Raw genomic sequence first — 18,735 nt, 5'->3', positions numbered from 1 at the left:
TTTGTGTCAGATGATTTGATAGGTGTGACTCCCTCGTACATGAAACATTATTAGACAGTATGCGAAAGATTACATCAAGTAAACTTGGTCTTACCAAATTGTCTGGTTAGAAATGTCGGTAATTCAGTCTAGTTTCGTGAAGCTGAGTTAATTTACAACCATTGCTCAGTAAACATAATGCAGCTAGGCGGCTTAGATTTTTATGCCACATGTGATGATGATTTAACCTCCTGCCCATTGGCGTGATCACCATATATTGTTGAGTGAACTTATTTTGAGCTCTTAATAACTCACATTTTTTTAAGTTGGTGCCAACAGGGAATACAAGGAATTTTCTAAGGGAAGATGTTCAACTGCACGTTCTGCATTGCAGACTGTCTTCCTATTACATTTCATCAATTGTAGCACTTTCACTTTACCGCAAAGTATAAAATATGGCACAGATAAAATGATAGGAACTGTGAAAGGACCGTCAACAACTCTTTGATCTAGTGTGATTAAGGTTTAAAGGTTTTATGTTAGTCTTCTCAAATCTATGGTCAGGATAACCTCGTTACAATGACTGTGTTAATATGTCCTCTGCGCGCTACTGCGGGGATGATACTAATGAATCGAAGAACGCTGCATGCCATTGAGAAATGAGTGTTTTCGCCGTTAGGCTCAGGTACTTTTCTGGTGACAGTAACAGTTCTGCAGTGGTCAAATGAGGTCATCATCGGTGTGGCTCATCAAGTGTACTCAGGTGTGCCAATGTCGTCGCCACTAAAACTGGCTGGCCTGGACATAATCTTTTGAAGTACCAGATGCAGTCCTTGACCAGCACCAGGAGGTCGCTGTAATGGTTCTCAGAGCTGGCAGTGGTCGATGTACCACATCCCTGGCTTCATTGGAACCCCCAAGTCGTGGCTTGTTCCCTTAGGGGTGTCAGGTATGGCTTCATCCATCGATGTCCCATCTGGGCGTGACTCACACCCAGAGGCCTGGTCTGCACTCGCAGAGTTGGCAGACCTGGACGTCAGTCGCCACTGTACCAGATCCTCGGTGTGACGCGCACCCACAGGTCGCGGCCGGCGCCCTCAGGGTTGGCAGGCCTGCGGCCGGAGCGTAGGCTCGGGTACAGCTCGAAGCGCGAGAGCAGGGCTGCCAACACCGCCTTCATCTCCACCAATGCGAAGTGCTTCCCTGCAGCAAAGACAGAAGGCGGAGATGTAGCGATTGCTGTTGTATGAGGCCTATGGGTCCATTTACTGCTGGGTGTTCAAAAAGTCATGCAACCTTACAGAAGAAAATTTCATTTTTACTACATGTACGATACTGACGAAGGAATAAGTTACGCGTTTGGCGAAGAGCATTCATTGTCATCCAGGACGGTAGGTGTGCCACTTTGACGGAAGTGAGAGTTCCTTCGCAGACAGTTATGGTAAGGGTGACCCGGTCTCGTTCACCGCCAATATATTCAAAAGACAAGATGTGTGAGGGGCTCCTACCAAAGTGGTAGATCAAAAGTGCAGATACTACATATGATCGCAGAACTCTGGAACTGAGTGTGCACTAATTCGAAACTTCGTGGCAGATTCAAACTGTGTGGCTGTATGGGTAAAGCCCCAGCACATAATTTTGATCTGTGAGAAAGTTTCAAACCAGATAAAAAGTGGTTCAAATGGCTCTGAGAACTATATGGCTTAACATCTGAGGTCATCAGCCCCCTAGACTTAGAACTACTTAAACCTAACTAACCTACGGACATCACCTACATCTATTTCCAAGACAGGACTGAACCTGCGATCGCGGCAGCAGCGCGGGTCCGTACTTAAGAGCCTAGAACCGCTCGGCCACAGCGGCCGGTCCAAACCAATTGAGCTGATCAATGAAAGCACTGCGTATTCTTTGAGTTCTACGAAATCTGTGTCATGCCTGAGCTATTTCTGTCTGTACATAGCTATGTGCATTGCACTAGCATCTAAAGATGTACCCGTGCAGAACTGGAACTATTGATGTGCTCTCAACTAAGACAAATGAGAAGTGTAGCTTTGCCGGCCGATGTGGCCGAGCAGTTCTAGGCGCTTCAGTCTGGAACCACGCTGCCGCTACGGTCGCTGGATCGAATCCTGCCTCGGGCATGGATGTGTGTGATGTTCTTAGGTTAGTTAGGTTTAAGTAGTTCTAAGCCTAGGGCCCCTCCCCCCCCCATGAACCATGGACCTTGCCGTTGGTGGGGAGGCTTGCGTGCCTCAGCGATACAGATAGCCGTACCGTAGGTACAACCACAACGGAGGGGTATCTGTTGAGAGGCCAGACAAACGTGTGGTTCCTGAAGAGGGGCAGCAGCCTTTTCAGTAGTTGCAAGGGCAACAGTCTGGATGATTGACTGATCTGGCCTTGTAACAATAACCAAAACGGCCTTGCTGTGCTGGTACTGCGAACGGCTGAAAGCAAGGGGAAACTACGGCCGTAATTTTTCCCGAGGGCATGCAGCTTTACTGTATGATTAAATGATGATGGCGTCCTCTTGGGTAAAATATTCCGGAGGTAAAATAGTCCCCCATTCGGATCTCCGGGCGGGGACTACTCAAGAGGATGTCGTTATCAGGAGAAAGAAAACTGGCGTTCTACGGATCGGAGCGTGGAATGTCAGATCCCTTAATCGGGCAGGTAGGTTAGAAAATTTAAAAAGGGAAATGGATAGGTTAAAGTTAGATATAGTGGGAATTAGTGAAGTTCGGTGGCAGGAGGAACAAGACTTTTGGTCAGGCGAATACAGGGTTATAAATACAAAGTCAAATAGGGGTAATGCAGGAGTAGGTTTAATAATGAATAGGAAAATAGGGATGCGGGTAAGCTACTACAAACAGCATAGTGAACGCATTATTGTGGCCAAGATAGATACGAAGCCCACACCTACTACAGTAGTACAAGTTTATATGCCAACTAGCTCTGCAGATGACGAAAAAATTGAAGAAATGTATGATTAAATAAAAGAAATTATTCAGATAGTGAAGGGAGATGAAAATTTAATAGTCATGGGTGACTGGAATTCGAGTGTAGGAAAAGGGAGAGATGGAAACGTAGTAGGTGAATATGGATTGGGGCTAAGAAATGAAAGAGGAAGCCGCCTGGTAGAATTTTGCACAGAGCACAACTTAATCATAGCTAACACTTGGTTTAAGAATCGTGATAGAAGGTTGTATACATGGAAGAACCCTGGGGATACTAAAAGGTATCAGATAGATTACATAATGGTAAGACAGAGATTTAGGAACCAGGTTTTAAATTGTAAGACATTTCCAGGGGCAGATATGGACTCTGACCACAATCTATTGGTTTTGACCAGTAGATTAAAACTGAAGAAACTGGGAAAAGGTGGGAATTTAAGGAGATGGGACCTGGATAAACTGAAAGAACCAGAGGTTGTACAGAGTTTCAGGGAGAGCATAAGGGAACAATTGAAAGGAATGGGGGAAAGAAATACAGTAGAAGAAGAATGGGTAGCTTTGAGGGATGAAGTAGTGAAGGCAGCAGAGGATCAAGTAGGTAAAAAGACGAGGGCTAGTAGAAATCCTTGGGTAACAGAAGAAATATTGAATTTAATTGATGAAAGGAGAAAATATAAAAATGCAGTATATGAAGCAGGCAAAAAGGAATACAAACGTCTCAAAAATGAGATCGACAGGAAGTGCAAAATGGCTAAGCAGGGATGGCTAGAGGACAAATGTAAGGATGTAGAGGCTTGTCTCACTAGGGGTAAGATAGATACTGCCTACAGGAAAATTAAAGAGACCTTTGGAGATAAGAGAACCACTTGTATGAACATCAAGAGCTCAGATGGAAACCCAGTTCTGAGCAAAGAAGGGGAAGCAGAAAGGTGAGTATATAGAGGGTCTATACAAGGGCGATGCACTTGAGGACAATATTATGGAAATGGAAGAGGATGTAGATGAAGATGAAATGGGAGATACGATACTAAGTGAAGAGTTTGACAGAGCACTGAAAGACCTGAGTCGAAACAAGGCCCCCGGAGTAGATAACATTCCATTGGAACTACTACGGCCTTGGCAGAGCCAGTCCTGACAAAACTCTACCATCTGGTGAGCAAGATGTATGAAACAGGCGAAACACCCTCAGACTTCAAGAAGAATATAATAATTCCAATCCCAAAGAAAGCAGGTGATGACAGATGTGAAAATTACCGAACAATCAGTTTAATAAGCCACAGCTGCAAAGTACTGACACGAATTCTTTACAGACGAATGGAAAAACTAGTAGAAGCCGACCTCGGGGAAGATCAGTTTGTATTCCGTAGAAATACTGGAACACGTGATGCAATACTGACCTTACGACTTATCTTAGAAGAAAGATTAAGGAAAGGAAAACCTACGTTTCTAGCATTTGTAGACTTAGAGTAAGCTTTTGACAATGTTGACTGGAATACTCTCTTTCAAATTCTAAAGGTGGCAGGGGTAAAATACGGGGAGCGAAAGGCTATTTACAATTTGTACAGAAACCAGATGGCAGTTATAAGAGTCGAGGGGCATGAAAAGGAAGCAGTGGTTGGGAAGGGAGTGAGACAGGGTTGTAGCCTATCCCCTATGTTATTCAATCTCTATATTGAGCAAGCAGTGAAGGAAACAAAAGAAAAATTTGGAGTAGGTATTAAAATCCATGGAGAAGAAATAAAAACTTTGAGGTTCGCCGATGACATTGTAATTCTGTCAGAGACAGCAAAGGACTTGGACGAGCAGTTGAACGGAATGGATGGTGTCTCGAAGGGAGGATATAAGATGAACATCAACAAAAGCAAAACGAGGATAATGGAATGTAGTCGAATTAAATCAAGTGACGTTGAGGGTATTAGATTAGGAAATGAGACACTTAAAGTAGTAAAGGAGTTTTGCTATTTGGGGAGCAAAATAACTGATGATGGTCGAAGTAGAGAGGATATAAAATGTAGACTGGCAATGGCAAGGAAAGCGTTTCTGAGGAAGAAAAATTTGTTAACATCGAGTATAGATTTAAGTGTCAGGAAATCATTTCTGAAAGTATTTGTATGGAGTGTAGCCATGTATGGAAGTGAAACATGGACGGTAATTAGTTTGGACAAGAAGAGACTAGAAGCTTTTGAAATGTGGTGCTACAGAAGAATGCTGAAGATTAGATGGGTAGATCACGTAACTAATGAGGAGGTATTGAATATGATTGGGGAGAAGAGAAGTTTGTGGCACAACTTGACCAGAAGAAGGGATCAGTTGGTAGGACATGTTCTGAGGCATCAAGGGATCACCAATTTAGTATTGGAGGGCAGCGTGGAGGGTAAAAATCGTAGGGGGAGACCAAGAGATGAATACACTAAGCAGATTCAGAAGGATGTAGGTTGCAGTAGGTACTGGGAGATGAAGAAGCTTGCATAGGATAGAGCAGCATGGAGAGCTGCATCAAACCAGTCTCAGGACTGAAGACCACAACAACAACAACAAGTCTAGGGGACTGATGACCTCAGATGTTAAGTCCCATAGTGCTTAGAGCCATTTGAACCAAGTGTAGCTTTCTGTCAGTGGTACACATGGTCTATAATGGTACATTAGGAAGAACGTGCTGTCAGTTTGATGGATACGTATATGTACAGAATTTACAAATTTGGACTACTGAAAAGCCGCACTAGTTTTACAAGACCCTTCTGAGCAAAAAAGGAGGATATGTTTGATGTTCAGTGACACATAACATTCAGCGAGCTCTCTCTTGGCACGGTGAACAATAAGTACTACATACAGATGATCCAATAAATTGTAGACATCATACATGAAGACTACGCTACTGTGTGTTAGACTAGGTTTCACCAGGACATCACCGCTCATGCAGCCCATAACACCATAACAGTTTCCGATATTGATTTCGTGCAGAAGTAATCTAGAAATCATGCATTAAGGGTGCTGCTTCGAAAACTAACCCCTATACTATTCTCAAATATCTGTGAGAAATCGCTACCACGTGTATGTAACAACGTACATCGTTATATTCAGTTAAATGAATCGCTTAACGCAGGTCACTCTTAACTACTTTAGGGCTTAGTCTTTTATTCATTTGGTAGCGTTCCTTTTTAAATACCCTGTACAACTATCTCAATAAGAATGTCGCATATTCTGTAGCTTATAAAATTGGGTCTGCACACTAGTTACAAACAAATTCAGATAATCATTTACAACGATTAAAAGTGCAAATGTGGCTAAACGAAGTTGTATCAGGAGGTCCCAAAACGTACTTCTACCATTTTAAATTCTCGTCAACGTGGACGAATAAAAATTAGAAGTAATTTCACGTTTCATCCTTTCCCTCTCACAAACTAGAAACCGAACCAATTCATTCAGTCTAGGAGCCTGTGATTTAGTCAACTGCTTTCATTTGATCTCTTTAGTTCCCGCAAAACTGTATAGATTTAAATTGTACAATATAAATACCTCACATCGTTAATAGGATATCTCAGTGGCTACATATTTTACATATAATTTTTTACACAGTACCTTGCTCTAATAGGTTTCGTATTGACAATGATATTGCTTGGAATTTGATTATGGTAAGCACTGTAACAGTTCCAATCGAAAGAGATGGATATTAGTATCGTTCCAGTGCTTGCACCTTCCGCTTTGCGTGATGTTTTAGACTGACTTAATTTTGTTCGTTATTGGCAGTGTTGTCGCTGTGACTGTATTAAAAATGGTTCAAATGGCTCTAAGCACTCGGGGACTTAACATGTGAGGTCATCAGTCTTCTGGACTTAGAACTACTTAAACTAACCTAAGGACATCACACACATCCATGCCCGAGGCAGGATTCGAACCTGCGACCGCAGGAAGCGCGCGGTTCCGGCCTGAAGCGCCTAGAACCGCTCGGCCACAGCGGCCGGCGACTGTATTAGTTTTGTTGTGGATTGGCAAGACAGCCAACTCACTATGAGGAAGCCGAAAGGCACGCGTTTAAGCTCACGAAGGCTGGCCTGAGGTCTGGAACGGGACACGGAAATGAGACTAGTAAAAAACGTACGTAGCTTCTGGAATACTTAACTTTAATCCATAATTGGTGAACATCGCTCTTGATGGTACATGTTTTACAGCATCAATAGTAACTGGTAATGGTGCCTTGCTAGGTCGTAGCAAATGACGTAGCTGAAGGCTATGCTAACTATCGTCTCGGCAAATGAGAGCGTATTTTGTCAGTGAACCATCTCTAGCAAAGTCGGCTGTACAACTGGGGCGAGTGCTAGGAAGTGTCTCTAGACCTGCCGTGTGGGGGCGCTCGGTCTGCAATCACTGATAGTGGCGACACGCGGGTCCGACGTATACCAACGGACCGCGGCCGATTTAAAGGCTACCACCTAGCAAGTGTGGTGTCTGGCGGTGACACCACAAGTTTCGTAAAGTAGTGAGAAACAAATCACCTTGAGCCACTTATCACACATACACTAGATAAATACAGTATATTTCTTGTTTTGTACCTGTACCAGATTTGGTCATTGCAGTTCGGATTTCCTGCATACACCGACGAAAAAAAAACGCGTCTTCGACAATACATTAGTCTAGGTAACATACTTCAGTGATAAACACTGCAGGATCACAGCTTAATATAAGCACAAGATAAGCAATTGCAAATGTGAAATGCTAAAACATTGTGAACCGGTGTAACCTTCAGAATGTTGCGTGCAGGCATACAAACGTGCATGCATTGTCTTGTCCATGTGCGGGATGTCAGTTTGTGGGGTGGAGTACATGCCTGATACACCTCTTCGGTCAATACAGGCACGGTTAATGGTGGTGGTGGTTGTTGGGATGTTTAAGGGGGACTAAACAGCTAAGGTCATCAGTCCCCCATTCCAAAAACAGGCGAGACATAAAGTTGCGGAGCAGATGAAAACCCAAGGGGAAGGAGACTCCTCCCCCCCCCCCCCAGGCACTAAAGAACACAAATTAGGCAACGAACACTACAGAAAAGAAGAGTACAGACGAACACCAGACAGAAAGAAACAGAAGAAAAGAAGATGGCCGGAGACCGTTTGACTGACCACATGAACAGAAAAAAGGAAGAGTCAACCATCTGTCGACACACCAAAACAGCAACAAATATTGAGAGACGCAAGGACAAAGGACACAGAAAGGGAAAGGTGCAGGACCACCCTAAATGCAACCATAAAAAGGACTACCACGGATAAAATGTAAAACACTGTCAGCCATGGAGGCATCGTCGCATAAAATCAAAGGCAAGGTGCCCGGGAGATCAAAAGACTGCCGGAGGGTGCGCAGTCGGGGACACTCCAATAAAATGTGGGCGACCGTCAGCCAGGACCCACACCGACACAGGGGGGCGGGATCCTCCTGACGCAAAAGATGGCCGTGAGTCAGGTATGTATGTCCGATGCGGAGCCGACACAGGATAACAGAGTCCCTGCGAGAAGACCGCAGGGAGAAGCGCCACACATCGGTCGTCTCCTTGACAGCCGCTCGCCGCTCGTGGTCTCGCGGTAGCGTCCTCGCTTCCCGGCACGGGGTCCCGGGTTCGATTCCCGGCGGGGTCAGGGATTTTCACCTGCCTCGAGATGACTGGGTGTTTGTTTTGTCCTCATCATTTCATCATCATCCAGGAAAGTGGTGAAATTGGACTGAGCAAAGGTTGGGTAATTGTACGGGCGCTGATAATCACGCCGTTGAGCGCCCCACAAACCAAACATCATCATCATCTCTCCTTGACAGCCCGCAGTTTATTAGGCGCTGCCATGCCTCGCCACTCAGCAGACCACCTTACGGCGAAACACCAGCTGCTGATCGCGAGCCGTGAGGCCGATTTCCAAAGCTGGGGCGTCGATCGCCCCTTTGGCCAGCCTGTCAACACGTTCGTTCCCCGGGATGCCAACATGACCTGGCGTCCAAACCAAGACCACCGAACGACCAATGGACAGACTCCTGAATAGAGGACACCAGAGGAGAACAGGGATAGCAGCGGTCGATGGCCTGATGGCTGCTCAGGGAGTCACTGCAGATGACGATGGACCTACCTGAGCAGAAACGCATATGCTCAAGAGCGCGCAATGTGGCCACCAGCTCTGCAGTAAAAATACTGCAGCCAGCCGGCAAGGAGCGCTGCTCAACATGGGCAGCGTGAGCAAAAGTGTAGGCAGTGCGACCATCAACCAGGGAACCATCAGTGTAGACAGTCTCACAGTCCGAAAATGAGGCGAGGAGCGCAAGAAAACGGCGACGGAGAGCCACAGGCGGAACCGAGACCTTGGGTCCCTGTGCCAAGTCCAGACGGACGGACGGCCGGGACAAACACCAGGGGGGCGTAGGTGCACGGACCCGGAAGGGGAATGACCCCACGGTTAATGCTGTTTGTGAATGACGCTGGAGTTCTCGTCCGATGATGCCCCACATATTCTGGACTGGAGACAGATCTTGTGATCGAGTGGGCCAAGTCAACATGTCGACATTCTGTAGAGCACGTTGGGTGCTAGGAGCGGTATTTAAGCCAGAGTCATCCCGTTGGAAAACCCGTGGAAAGCTGTTTATGAATGGCACCACAACCAATCGAATCACCAGACTGGCGTACAAATTTGCAGTCAGGACGCGTGGGATAACCACGAGAGCGTCATACGAAATCGCACCCCAGACCACAGCTCCAGATGCAGGCCCAGTGTGTCTGACATGCAGACAGGTTGGTTGCAGGCCCCCAGTTGGCCTCTTTCTAACCAACATTGAGACCGACGAAGAATCAGCCAGCTTTCATCTGAAAACACAACAGAGCTCTCACCTGCCCTCTAAACCTCTAAACCATTCAAGTCGCAAACAGAGGTGATTTGGGGTCGGTGGATTGCACGCTACTGGGCGTCTGGCTCCGAAGTTGTCTCTGAAGTATCCGGTTAGTAACAGTTCGATGTTTCACGGAGGTGACAACTGCTGCTCATATCGTTGCTGCAGGTCCAGTATGATGGTCTTCCCTCTCGGCAATGCCACGTGGCCGTCCGAAGCCCGGTCTTTTTGCAGGCCCTACATTCTCATAACCACCTCAGCCAACAGTCATGTACGAGGTGCATTCAAGTTCTAAGGCCTCCGATTTTTTTTTCTAATTAACGACTCACCCGAAATCGATTAAACTGGCGTTACTTCCCGACGTAATCGCCCTGCAGACGTACACATTTTTCACAACGCTGACTCCATGATTCCATGGCAGCGGCGAAGGCTTCTTTAGGAGGCTGTTTTGACCACTGGAAAATCGCTGTGGCAATAGCAGCACGGCTGGTGAATTTGCGGCCACGGAGAGTGCCTTTCATTGTTGGAAAAAGCCAAAAGTCACTAGGAGCCAGGTCAGATGAGTAGGGAGCATGAAGAATCACTTCAAAGTTGTTATCACGAAGAAACTGTTGCGTAACGTTAGTTCGATGTGCGGGTGCGTTCTCTTAGTGAAACAGCACACGTGCAGCCCTTCCCGGACGATTTTGTTGCAGTGCAGGAAGGAATTTGTTCTTCAAAACTTTTTCGTAGGATGCACCTGTTACCGTTGTGCCCTTTGGAACGCAATGCGTAAGAATTACGCCCTCGCTGTCCCAGAACATGGACACCATCATTTTTTCAGCACTGGTGGTTACTCGAAAGTTTTTTGGTGGCGGTGAATCTGTGTGCTTCCATTGAGCTGACTGGCGCTTTGTTTCTAGATTGAAAAATGGCATCCACGTCTCATCCATTGTCACAACCGACGAAAAGGAAGTCCCTTTCATGCTGTCGCTGCGCGTCAACATTGCTTGGCAACATGCCACACGGGCAGACATGTGGTCGTCCGTCAGCATTCAGGGCACCCATACAGATGACACTTTTCGCAGTTTCAGGTCATCATGCAGGATTGTGTGCACACAACCCACAGAAATGCCAACTCTGGAGGCGATCTGTTCAACAGTCATCGGCGATCCCCCAAAACAGTTATCTCCACTTTCTCGATCATGTCGTCAGACCGGCTTGTGCGAGCCCGAGGTTGTTTCGGTTTGTTGTCACACGATGTTCTGCCTTCATTAAACTGTCGCACCCACGAACGCACTTTCGACACATCCATAACTCCATCACCACATGTCTCCTTCAACTGTCGATGAATTTCAATCGGTTTCACACCACGCAAATTCAGAAAACGAATGATTGCACGCTGTTCAAGTAAGGAAAACGTCGCCATTTGAAGTATTTAAAACAGTTCTGATTCTCGCCGCTGGCGGTAAAATTCCATCTGCCGTACGGTGCTGCCATCTCTGGGACGTATTGACAATGAACGCGGCCTCATTTTAAAACAGTGCGCATGTTTCTATCTCTTTCCAGTCCGGAGAAAAAAAATCGGAGGCCTTACAACTTGAATGCACCTCGTATGGTGGCTACATTCCTGCCAAGCCTTTCTACAGTAGCGCAGAAGGAACATCCAGTTTCTCGAAGCCCTGTCACACGACTTCGTTCAAACTCAGTTAGTTGTTGATAATGGCATCATTGTCTTATTGAATGCATCCTTGACTAACATCTCAAAGCTAACTGCCGCTCACTACCACTATAGCGTGAACTTGAAGCAAACCTCATATGCATCCCCATAGTGACACTAACAGCGACACTCTTACGCGACTGGCGCGAAACTGGAACAGACAGGATATTTTAGATGTAGAAACACGCCTACCAACTCTCGTTTGTGTCGCAAGACTGTTTCCTGGTGTTGCGATCTTTTTTCCGTCAGTGTAGATAAAATGATGACATATATTTGGAAATTACTATCTTTGTACAATGGACGGTGTTTCTGAAGATGTGAGGACCGTCGTTAACTCTTTACGTTCGCTGATGATAGCTCAGAAAACCGGAAGCCTGTTCACAGCGAATATAACCTATATATTAGTGTGGGATATCAAAACTGTGACTTTTAGGCTATAATAGTTGCAAAAATGAGAAACGGTGACTTTCTGCCAGTGAATCTTTGTTCTCCTGATAGAAAGCATCCAAAATCATAAGTATCTAACTTCCACTGCAATAATTTCGACACACATTTGATAAAAACAATATGAAATATTCTTATTGTGTGAGGAAGGGAGCCCTAGTGAGCTGGAAGTCCTAATAACGGTCAGGAAATCTATAGTACTTCAGTGAACTGTGGAAAAATTGAAATTTCTGTTTTATGGGAATGGGTTTACGTGTAAGAAATGTGCTAGCAACATAAAATTTTCATCTAGCGTCGGAATAGTATCGGTTGATCAGTATCTTATTTCAGCATCTCCGAAACAGAAACATTGCTTATTCTGTCGAAAATAATGATTTGTTAGAGAGTTTTGAGGTGTGAATTGAGTGGAACTGATTTTAGAGGCAAAAAAGTCAGTGGAGTTTATGGGCAAAAGGGGATAATAGATGATCGGAACATTTGTTCCCAATCTCCCGAAGTGTGGTACTGTAAATAATGATAACGCTGTTAATCACAGTGATAAAAAACACAACTACTTCACACTATAACGTGGCACTGTTTCTGGTGTCTGCATAACGGTAAAGTGATTCAAAGTCGAAAAAACCTGAAAAGAGATACCCTTTTAATGAAATGATGTAAAGCAATCGTTGCTCAGTTCTCCGCCAACTTCTAGCATATAAAAGTCAGTAAGTGCATTCACAAAAATATTTTTACAAGGGTCTGTACTTTTTAGCTACAGAGTAGCCTACATCAGAATCAATGCCGCATCCCATTTTTGTTTGTTCTTCGCAACAATGGAGAGTGTATTTTGGTTGAAGGTCTATATTGGTAATCGTAATTTACGCAAGCATGGAAACAGATGCCGAAAAATTCAAGATGATTGTGTGGTCCATGCTTGGGAAAGAGACATCTCCTTCGTCGGCTTGTATTAGCGTGTTGTGTGGGTGTTATATTAGAAAATACACTCCTGGAAATGGAAAAAAGAACACATTGACACCGGTGTGTCAGACCCACCATACTTGCTCCGGACACTGCGAGAGGGCTGTACAAGCAATGATCACACGCACGGCACAGCGGACACACCAGGAACCGCGGTGTTGGTCGTCGAATGGCGCTAGCTGCGCAGCATTTGTGCACCGCCGCCGTCAGTGTCAGCCAGTTTGCCGTGGCATACGGAGCTCCATCGCAGTCTTTAACACTGGTAGCATGCCGCGACAGCGTGGACGTGAACCGTATGTGCAGTTGACGGACTTTGAGGGAGGGCGTATAGTGGGCATGCGGGAGGCCGGGTGGATGTACCGCCGAATTGCTCAACACGTGGGGCGTGAGGTCTCCACAGTACATCGATGTTGTCGCCAGTGGTCGGCGGAAGGTGCACGTGCCCGTCGACCTGGGACCGGACCGCAGCGACGCACGGATGCACGCCAAGACCGTAGGATCCTACGCAGTGCCGTAGGGGACCGCACCGCCACTTCCCAGCAAATTAGGGACACTGTTGCTCCTGGGGTATCGGCAAGGACCATTCGCAACCGTCTCCATTAAGCTGGGCCTCGGTCCCGCACAACGTTAGGCCGTCTTCCGCTCACGCCCCAACATCGTGCAGCCCGCCTCCAGCGGTGTCGCGACAGGCGTGAATCGAGGGACGAATGGAGACGGGTCGTCTTCAGCGATGAGAGTCGCTTCTGCCTTGGTGCCAATGATGGTCGTATGCGTGTTTGGCGCCGTGCAGGTGAGCGCCACAATCAGGACTGCATACGACCGAGGCACACAGGGCCAACACCCGGCATCATGGTTTGGGGAGCGATCTCCTACACTGGCCGTACACCACTGGTGATCGTCGAGGGGACACTGAATAGTGCACGGTACATCCAAACCGTCATCGAACCCATCGTTCTACCATTCCTAGACCGGCAAGGGGACTTGCTGTTCCAACAGGACAATGCACGTCCGCATGTATCCCGTGCCACCCAACGTGCTCTAGAAGGTGTAAGTCAACTACCCTGGCCAGCAAGATCTCCGGATCTGTCCCCCATTGAGCATGTTTGGGACTGGATGAAGCGTCGTCTCACGCGGTCTGCACGTCCAGCACGAACGCTGGTCCAACTGAGGCGTCAGGTGGAAATGGCATGGCAAGCCGTTCCACAGGACTACATCCAGCATCTCTACGATCGTCTCCATGGGAGAATAGCAGCCTGCATTGCTGCGAAAGGTGGATATACACTGTACTAGTGCCGACATTGTGCATGCTCTGTTGCCTGTGTCTATGTGCCTGTGGTTCTGTCAGTGTGATCATGTGATGTATCTGACCCCAGGAATGTGTCAATAAAGTTTCCCCTTCCTGGGACAATGAATTCACGGTGTTCTTATTTCAATTTCCAGGAGTGTATTTTGATGCTTGAGGAAAAGTTTCGAGTAATTGCAGAATACTTTTGTAACAGTTTGTGAAAGCTAGTGGATCCTGAATATTAATATGTCATAATGTAGCTCCAGGCAGAATGCGGATGGTCGGTTTGGGCAGGGGGGGGTCTCCAATTGAAATGTGTAAAACATTCTCGTTTTTCTTGCCTTTCAATACGTGATAAAATCTCGAGCTTTCGACGATAGCCTCCATCGTCATCGACAGTAGCAACTGACTTTCTTTACTGCCGCTGTGGTGGCCTTGTACAGCCCGTGGATGGCCTCTGATTGGTTGGCTTGTGATTGGGCGTCGATTGCATACTGCTGTCGCAAACGGAGTCAATATCTGCGCTGGTGACGCTACCGCTTCCGTGGAAACGTAAACACTGTAAGTAAGGTCTCTGCTGCTTCTCTGCATCGAGCGCTCGTTCCCGTGCATCGCTCATATGATATCTGCTACGACGGTTAAGTTCTTCTCTCTCATTCTTATTTCCCCAGAATGTGGAGGCATGGGACAAAATCCTTGTTTCATCAAACAGTATTTTACGTTTGTTAGTGAGGCCGTGTTCCGCAACGGCCGATTTCTCTAGTTCTCTATTTTTAATTTGCCGTTGGTGTTCCGCGCAGCGGTCGGAAACCGCACGAACGGTCTGCCTATATATAACTGCTTCCACACTCACACGGGATATTATAAATTCCAGGGACCCTGAGGCAGAGAAGCAGCAGAGACATTCCTTGCAGTGTTTACGTTCCCAGAGAAGCGGTGACACCACCGGCGCAGACGCTGACACCCTCTGCTACCGTCGCCGACCAATCACAAGCCGTCCACGGGCTATATAAGGCACCCACAGCAACAGTAGAGACAGTCAGCTGCTACTGACAATGACGATGGAGGCTATCGACGAAAGCTCCAGCTTTTATCACGAACTGACGCGACAGAAAAACTGGGAATGTTTTACAAATGGTTCAAATGGCTCTGAGCACTATGGGAGTTAACATCTATGGTCATGAGTCCCCTAGAACTTAGAACTACTTAAACCTAACTAACCTAAGGACAGCACACAACACCCAGCCATCACGAGGCAGAGAAAATCCCTGACCCCACCGGGAATCGAACCCGGGAACCCGGGCGTGGGAACCGAGAACGCTACCGCACGATCACGAGATGCGGGCGAATGTTTTACATTTGAGTGCGGTCGCGAAAGTGTTTACAGAGGCAAAAGCAAACCAATCATAGTTTCTCCGTTAATTAGCGCAAAGATCCAATGGTAGTGAAATTTGCAGAGTTTTACGAGGCGCAAGACTTCGATATCTGACTGCGTGCAGGGTAAGTGGATTTGCAACACAATGTGCTGTAGTCAAAGGAAAATACTGTCTCCGTTCCATCCAGAATATACGGATGGATGCATAACCATAACACACACGTATTACTTCTATTACACAGAAACGGTATGCTCCTAATCATCAGCTTCTATTTCAAATAACATCTGTTTGGTCGGCACAGTCAACCTTCAATTGTGTCCAGGCAATCGAGAGTGCCCCACATCGATGCTCATGATATAAGGTACTGAAGAAATTCAAGGTGACACATTCAAACCTAAAGCAATGACAGAACATACGCATATTATAGAAAAATTTCTGTAAAATTAACATATACCTAAGTCGCTGTTCAGGAAAAATTTGGTTTTTGCTTCCCTTCCGAAATTTAATGTTTATTGCTGAAAAACGTGTAATAATTTTGTTAAGAAAAGTTATTCATAATATAGACTCTATTTGAATGAATTAAAACGCGTAAATAGTAATAGTAGTTCCAAGAGTGCTAAGAGTAATTGATGTATGTAAACTAGGCAAGAAATGAAGATGTTCAGTGCAAAATCAGCTAGGGAACAGACTAGTAGAAGGGAGGCCGGAGAACTATTTCTGTGGTTTTGGTGGGAGCCATAGTGGGCAAAAATTTTGGGGAAGTACGTAGACTACAATATACACAACCGAATTAGTGACATTTCGTTGCAAGTACTAGTAGATTGGTACAAGATAGGAAATGTGGCAATTGGTTCATATGGCTCAAATGGCTCTGAGCACTATGCGACATAACTTCTGAGGTCATCAGTCGCCTAGAACTTAGAACTAATTAAACGTAACTAACCTAAGGACATCACACACATCCATGCCCGAGGCGGGATTCGAACCTGCGACCGTAGCAGTCGCGCGGTTCCGGACTGAGCGCCTAGAAACGCTAGACCACCGCGGCCGGCTGGCATTTGGTATTCGACTAGTAGGTTAGAACACAGATATCACCTACTGCGCCAACCTCCCCCCCCCCCCCCCCCTGCGTCTAATCTCTCTCTTCTCTCTCTCTCTCTCTCTCTCTCTCTCTCTCTCTATCGAACGCGCGAGCTAAATGCAAGGAACATGACTAGGACCATAACCTTGTAGTGACGGACAACAGGCTGAAATTATTGAATATGACTAAGAAGGACTGCATGATGAAATCCAATACTGGGAACTTAAGATGAAGTGAAACGAACTGGAGATTCTCTTGATGCCTTGACCAGCTGTCTAGGTAACAGCGTCGAGAGTAACTCAGAACAAGAGGAATACCAATTTAAAAGAATGCCATTAATAAAATCAGTTAATACGCTACAGGTGTAGTTAAAATGGACGTGAAGAAGCAATTGATGACTCAGGAAGTACTCGAGGCTATGTACAAATAAAAAAAAAAATCAGGTTCTCACGAATGAGGTAGGAGACCACCACCATAAATTGATTAAGACTGATATAACAATTGGTGTAAACATTCTGAATGAAAATCGATGCGAGAAAGATCTGCTGATGCTGAAAAGAAAGAAAAAAATCAGTAGAGCATACAAAAGACGTTACACAACTCTGAAGATGTAAAATATATAAATGTTAAACAATGAGACGCCAATGGAAAATATGTATTAAATCCAGATGAAAGGCTATAACGATGGGAAGATTACATCGAGTGCCTTAACGGTGGGAAATAACTATCCCGATGCATGGCATAAAGTGAAGAGGAAATTAAGAAGCAGAAATATATGATCGAGAAGAGCGGTCTGAGTGTGACAGAACACTAGGTGAAGCACAAACAAACCATCTGGATTCGATGGTATATCGTCATAGTTACTGAAATCTGCGACAGGTGCAGAAACTTGAAGTTTAATTACATTGGAGTCAAATGTCAATGGGACGAGTGATTTGTCATGAAGTTTTCAGAAGTGCGTTACCATTCTATTACCAAAGTATGAAGATCAGAACAAATAGGAAAATTATTAGACAGTTAGATTGAGAAGTCTTGCTTGTAAATAATTGATTTCAATAACATGGCATGATAGCAAAGAAACGAAAATACGTTTAGTACTAGAGAAAGAAACTGACGTTGTACTCAGCTGTGGAAGGCAAATGTTAACCTTGAGAAATCTTTGGACACTATAAGTTCAAACAAAAATACCACAATTCATATAAAATTTAAATACAGGTGAATGAGACAGTACAGTTACTGACGTATATACAGCATCTACAAAACAGAAAAGGGGATAATAAAAAATGTAAAAAATTGAAGTTCAAGAATGATTATTATAACACAGCTTAAATTAATGGTTCACGCTCTCCAAGAAGTAAAAATACAAGAAAGTCTTATCTGGTGGCTGTAGGCCTCGGTGTGGCAAACACTTATGATGGCTACACTACCCACAGTAAGCGTGTGCCTTGAACTTGAGAAGGATATAAACCCGGATTGGGGCTTATCACCATTGTCGTTCAACTTCTACTTCGAAGGAGAAATCAGGGAGGTGGAAGAAACTTAGGAAAAATAGTGGAAAGTTACGAGAAACAGATACTAAGCCATGATCCATACATGTGATAGGCCATCGACCAGCTCTAAGTAAGACTTGAATGTTGACGCAGTGGACTACGTACTTACCAGCAAAGAACACCGCTCAAAGATAAACAGAGAAAAAAGCATTATGGAGGTGCAGCGCTCTAGGATGGCCCTTCCAGTCGTCTGGCAACACATTAACTGTTTCTAAATGTCTTGGTAAATCTCCATTAAACTCTCCCTTATTTCCGTAAGGTCCTCTAGAGACTCCTTTGCTCGTCTAATCTTCTTTCGTACTTCTTCATTTCGTATGTCATCTTGTCTGTTTATTTTTTAAGGGCAGCACGAAATTTAAAATGCTAGCTGTTTTTCTCTGGATTTCCATTGCTCTATGTTCCACTTACGTACTATGCTGCGTCGAAGATGTGAAGTCAGTTCACACACTCTCTAATGCACTGAAACCAAACGAAGATCACATCGATGGAACACGCACCTGCAGTACCCCAGCATGGAGCAAAATTTGTACATGCAAAATAGATTATAGAAGATGTTGG

At 45.4% G+C, this 18,735-nt stretch overlaps 1 protein-coding gene across 1 annotated transcript in view; it reads right to left on the bottom strand.

The window, feature by feature from the left end:
- Nucleotides 1-1,015: 1,015 nt before the first annotated feature.
- Nucleotides 1,016-18,735, bottom strand: part of LOC126141634 (cytochrome P450 6a2-like) — a 141,134-nt gene continuing 123,414 nt past the window's right edge. Inside the window, exon 7 of the mRNA XM_049915272.1 lies at nt 1,016-1,182. Coding sequence (XP_049771229.1) covers nt 1,016-1,182 — 167 coding nt within the window. The remainder of the gene's footprint in view (nt 1,183-18,735) is intronic.

This window comes from Schistocerca cancellata, unplaced genomic scaffold (genome assembly GCF_023864275.1).
Source record: "Schistocerca cancellata isolate TAMUIC-IGC-003103 unplaced genomic scaffold, iqSchCanc2.1 HiC_scaffold_732, whole genome shotgun sequence".
NCBI classification, from domain to species: domain Eukaryota; kingdom Metazoa; phylum Arthropoda; class Insecta; order Orthoptera; family Acrididae; genus Schistocerca; species Schistocerca cancellata.
This window is presented reverse-complemented; position numbering and strand designations above follow the sequence as displayed.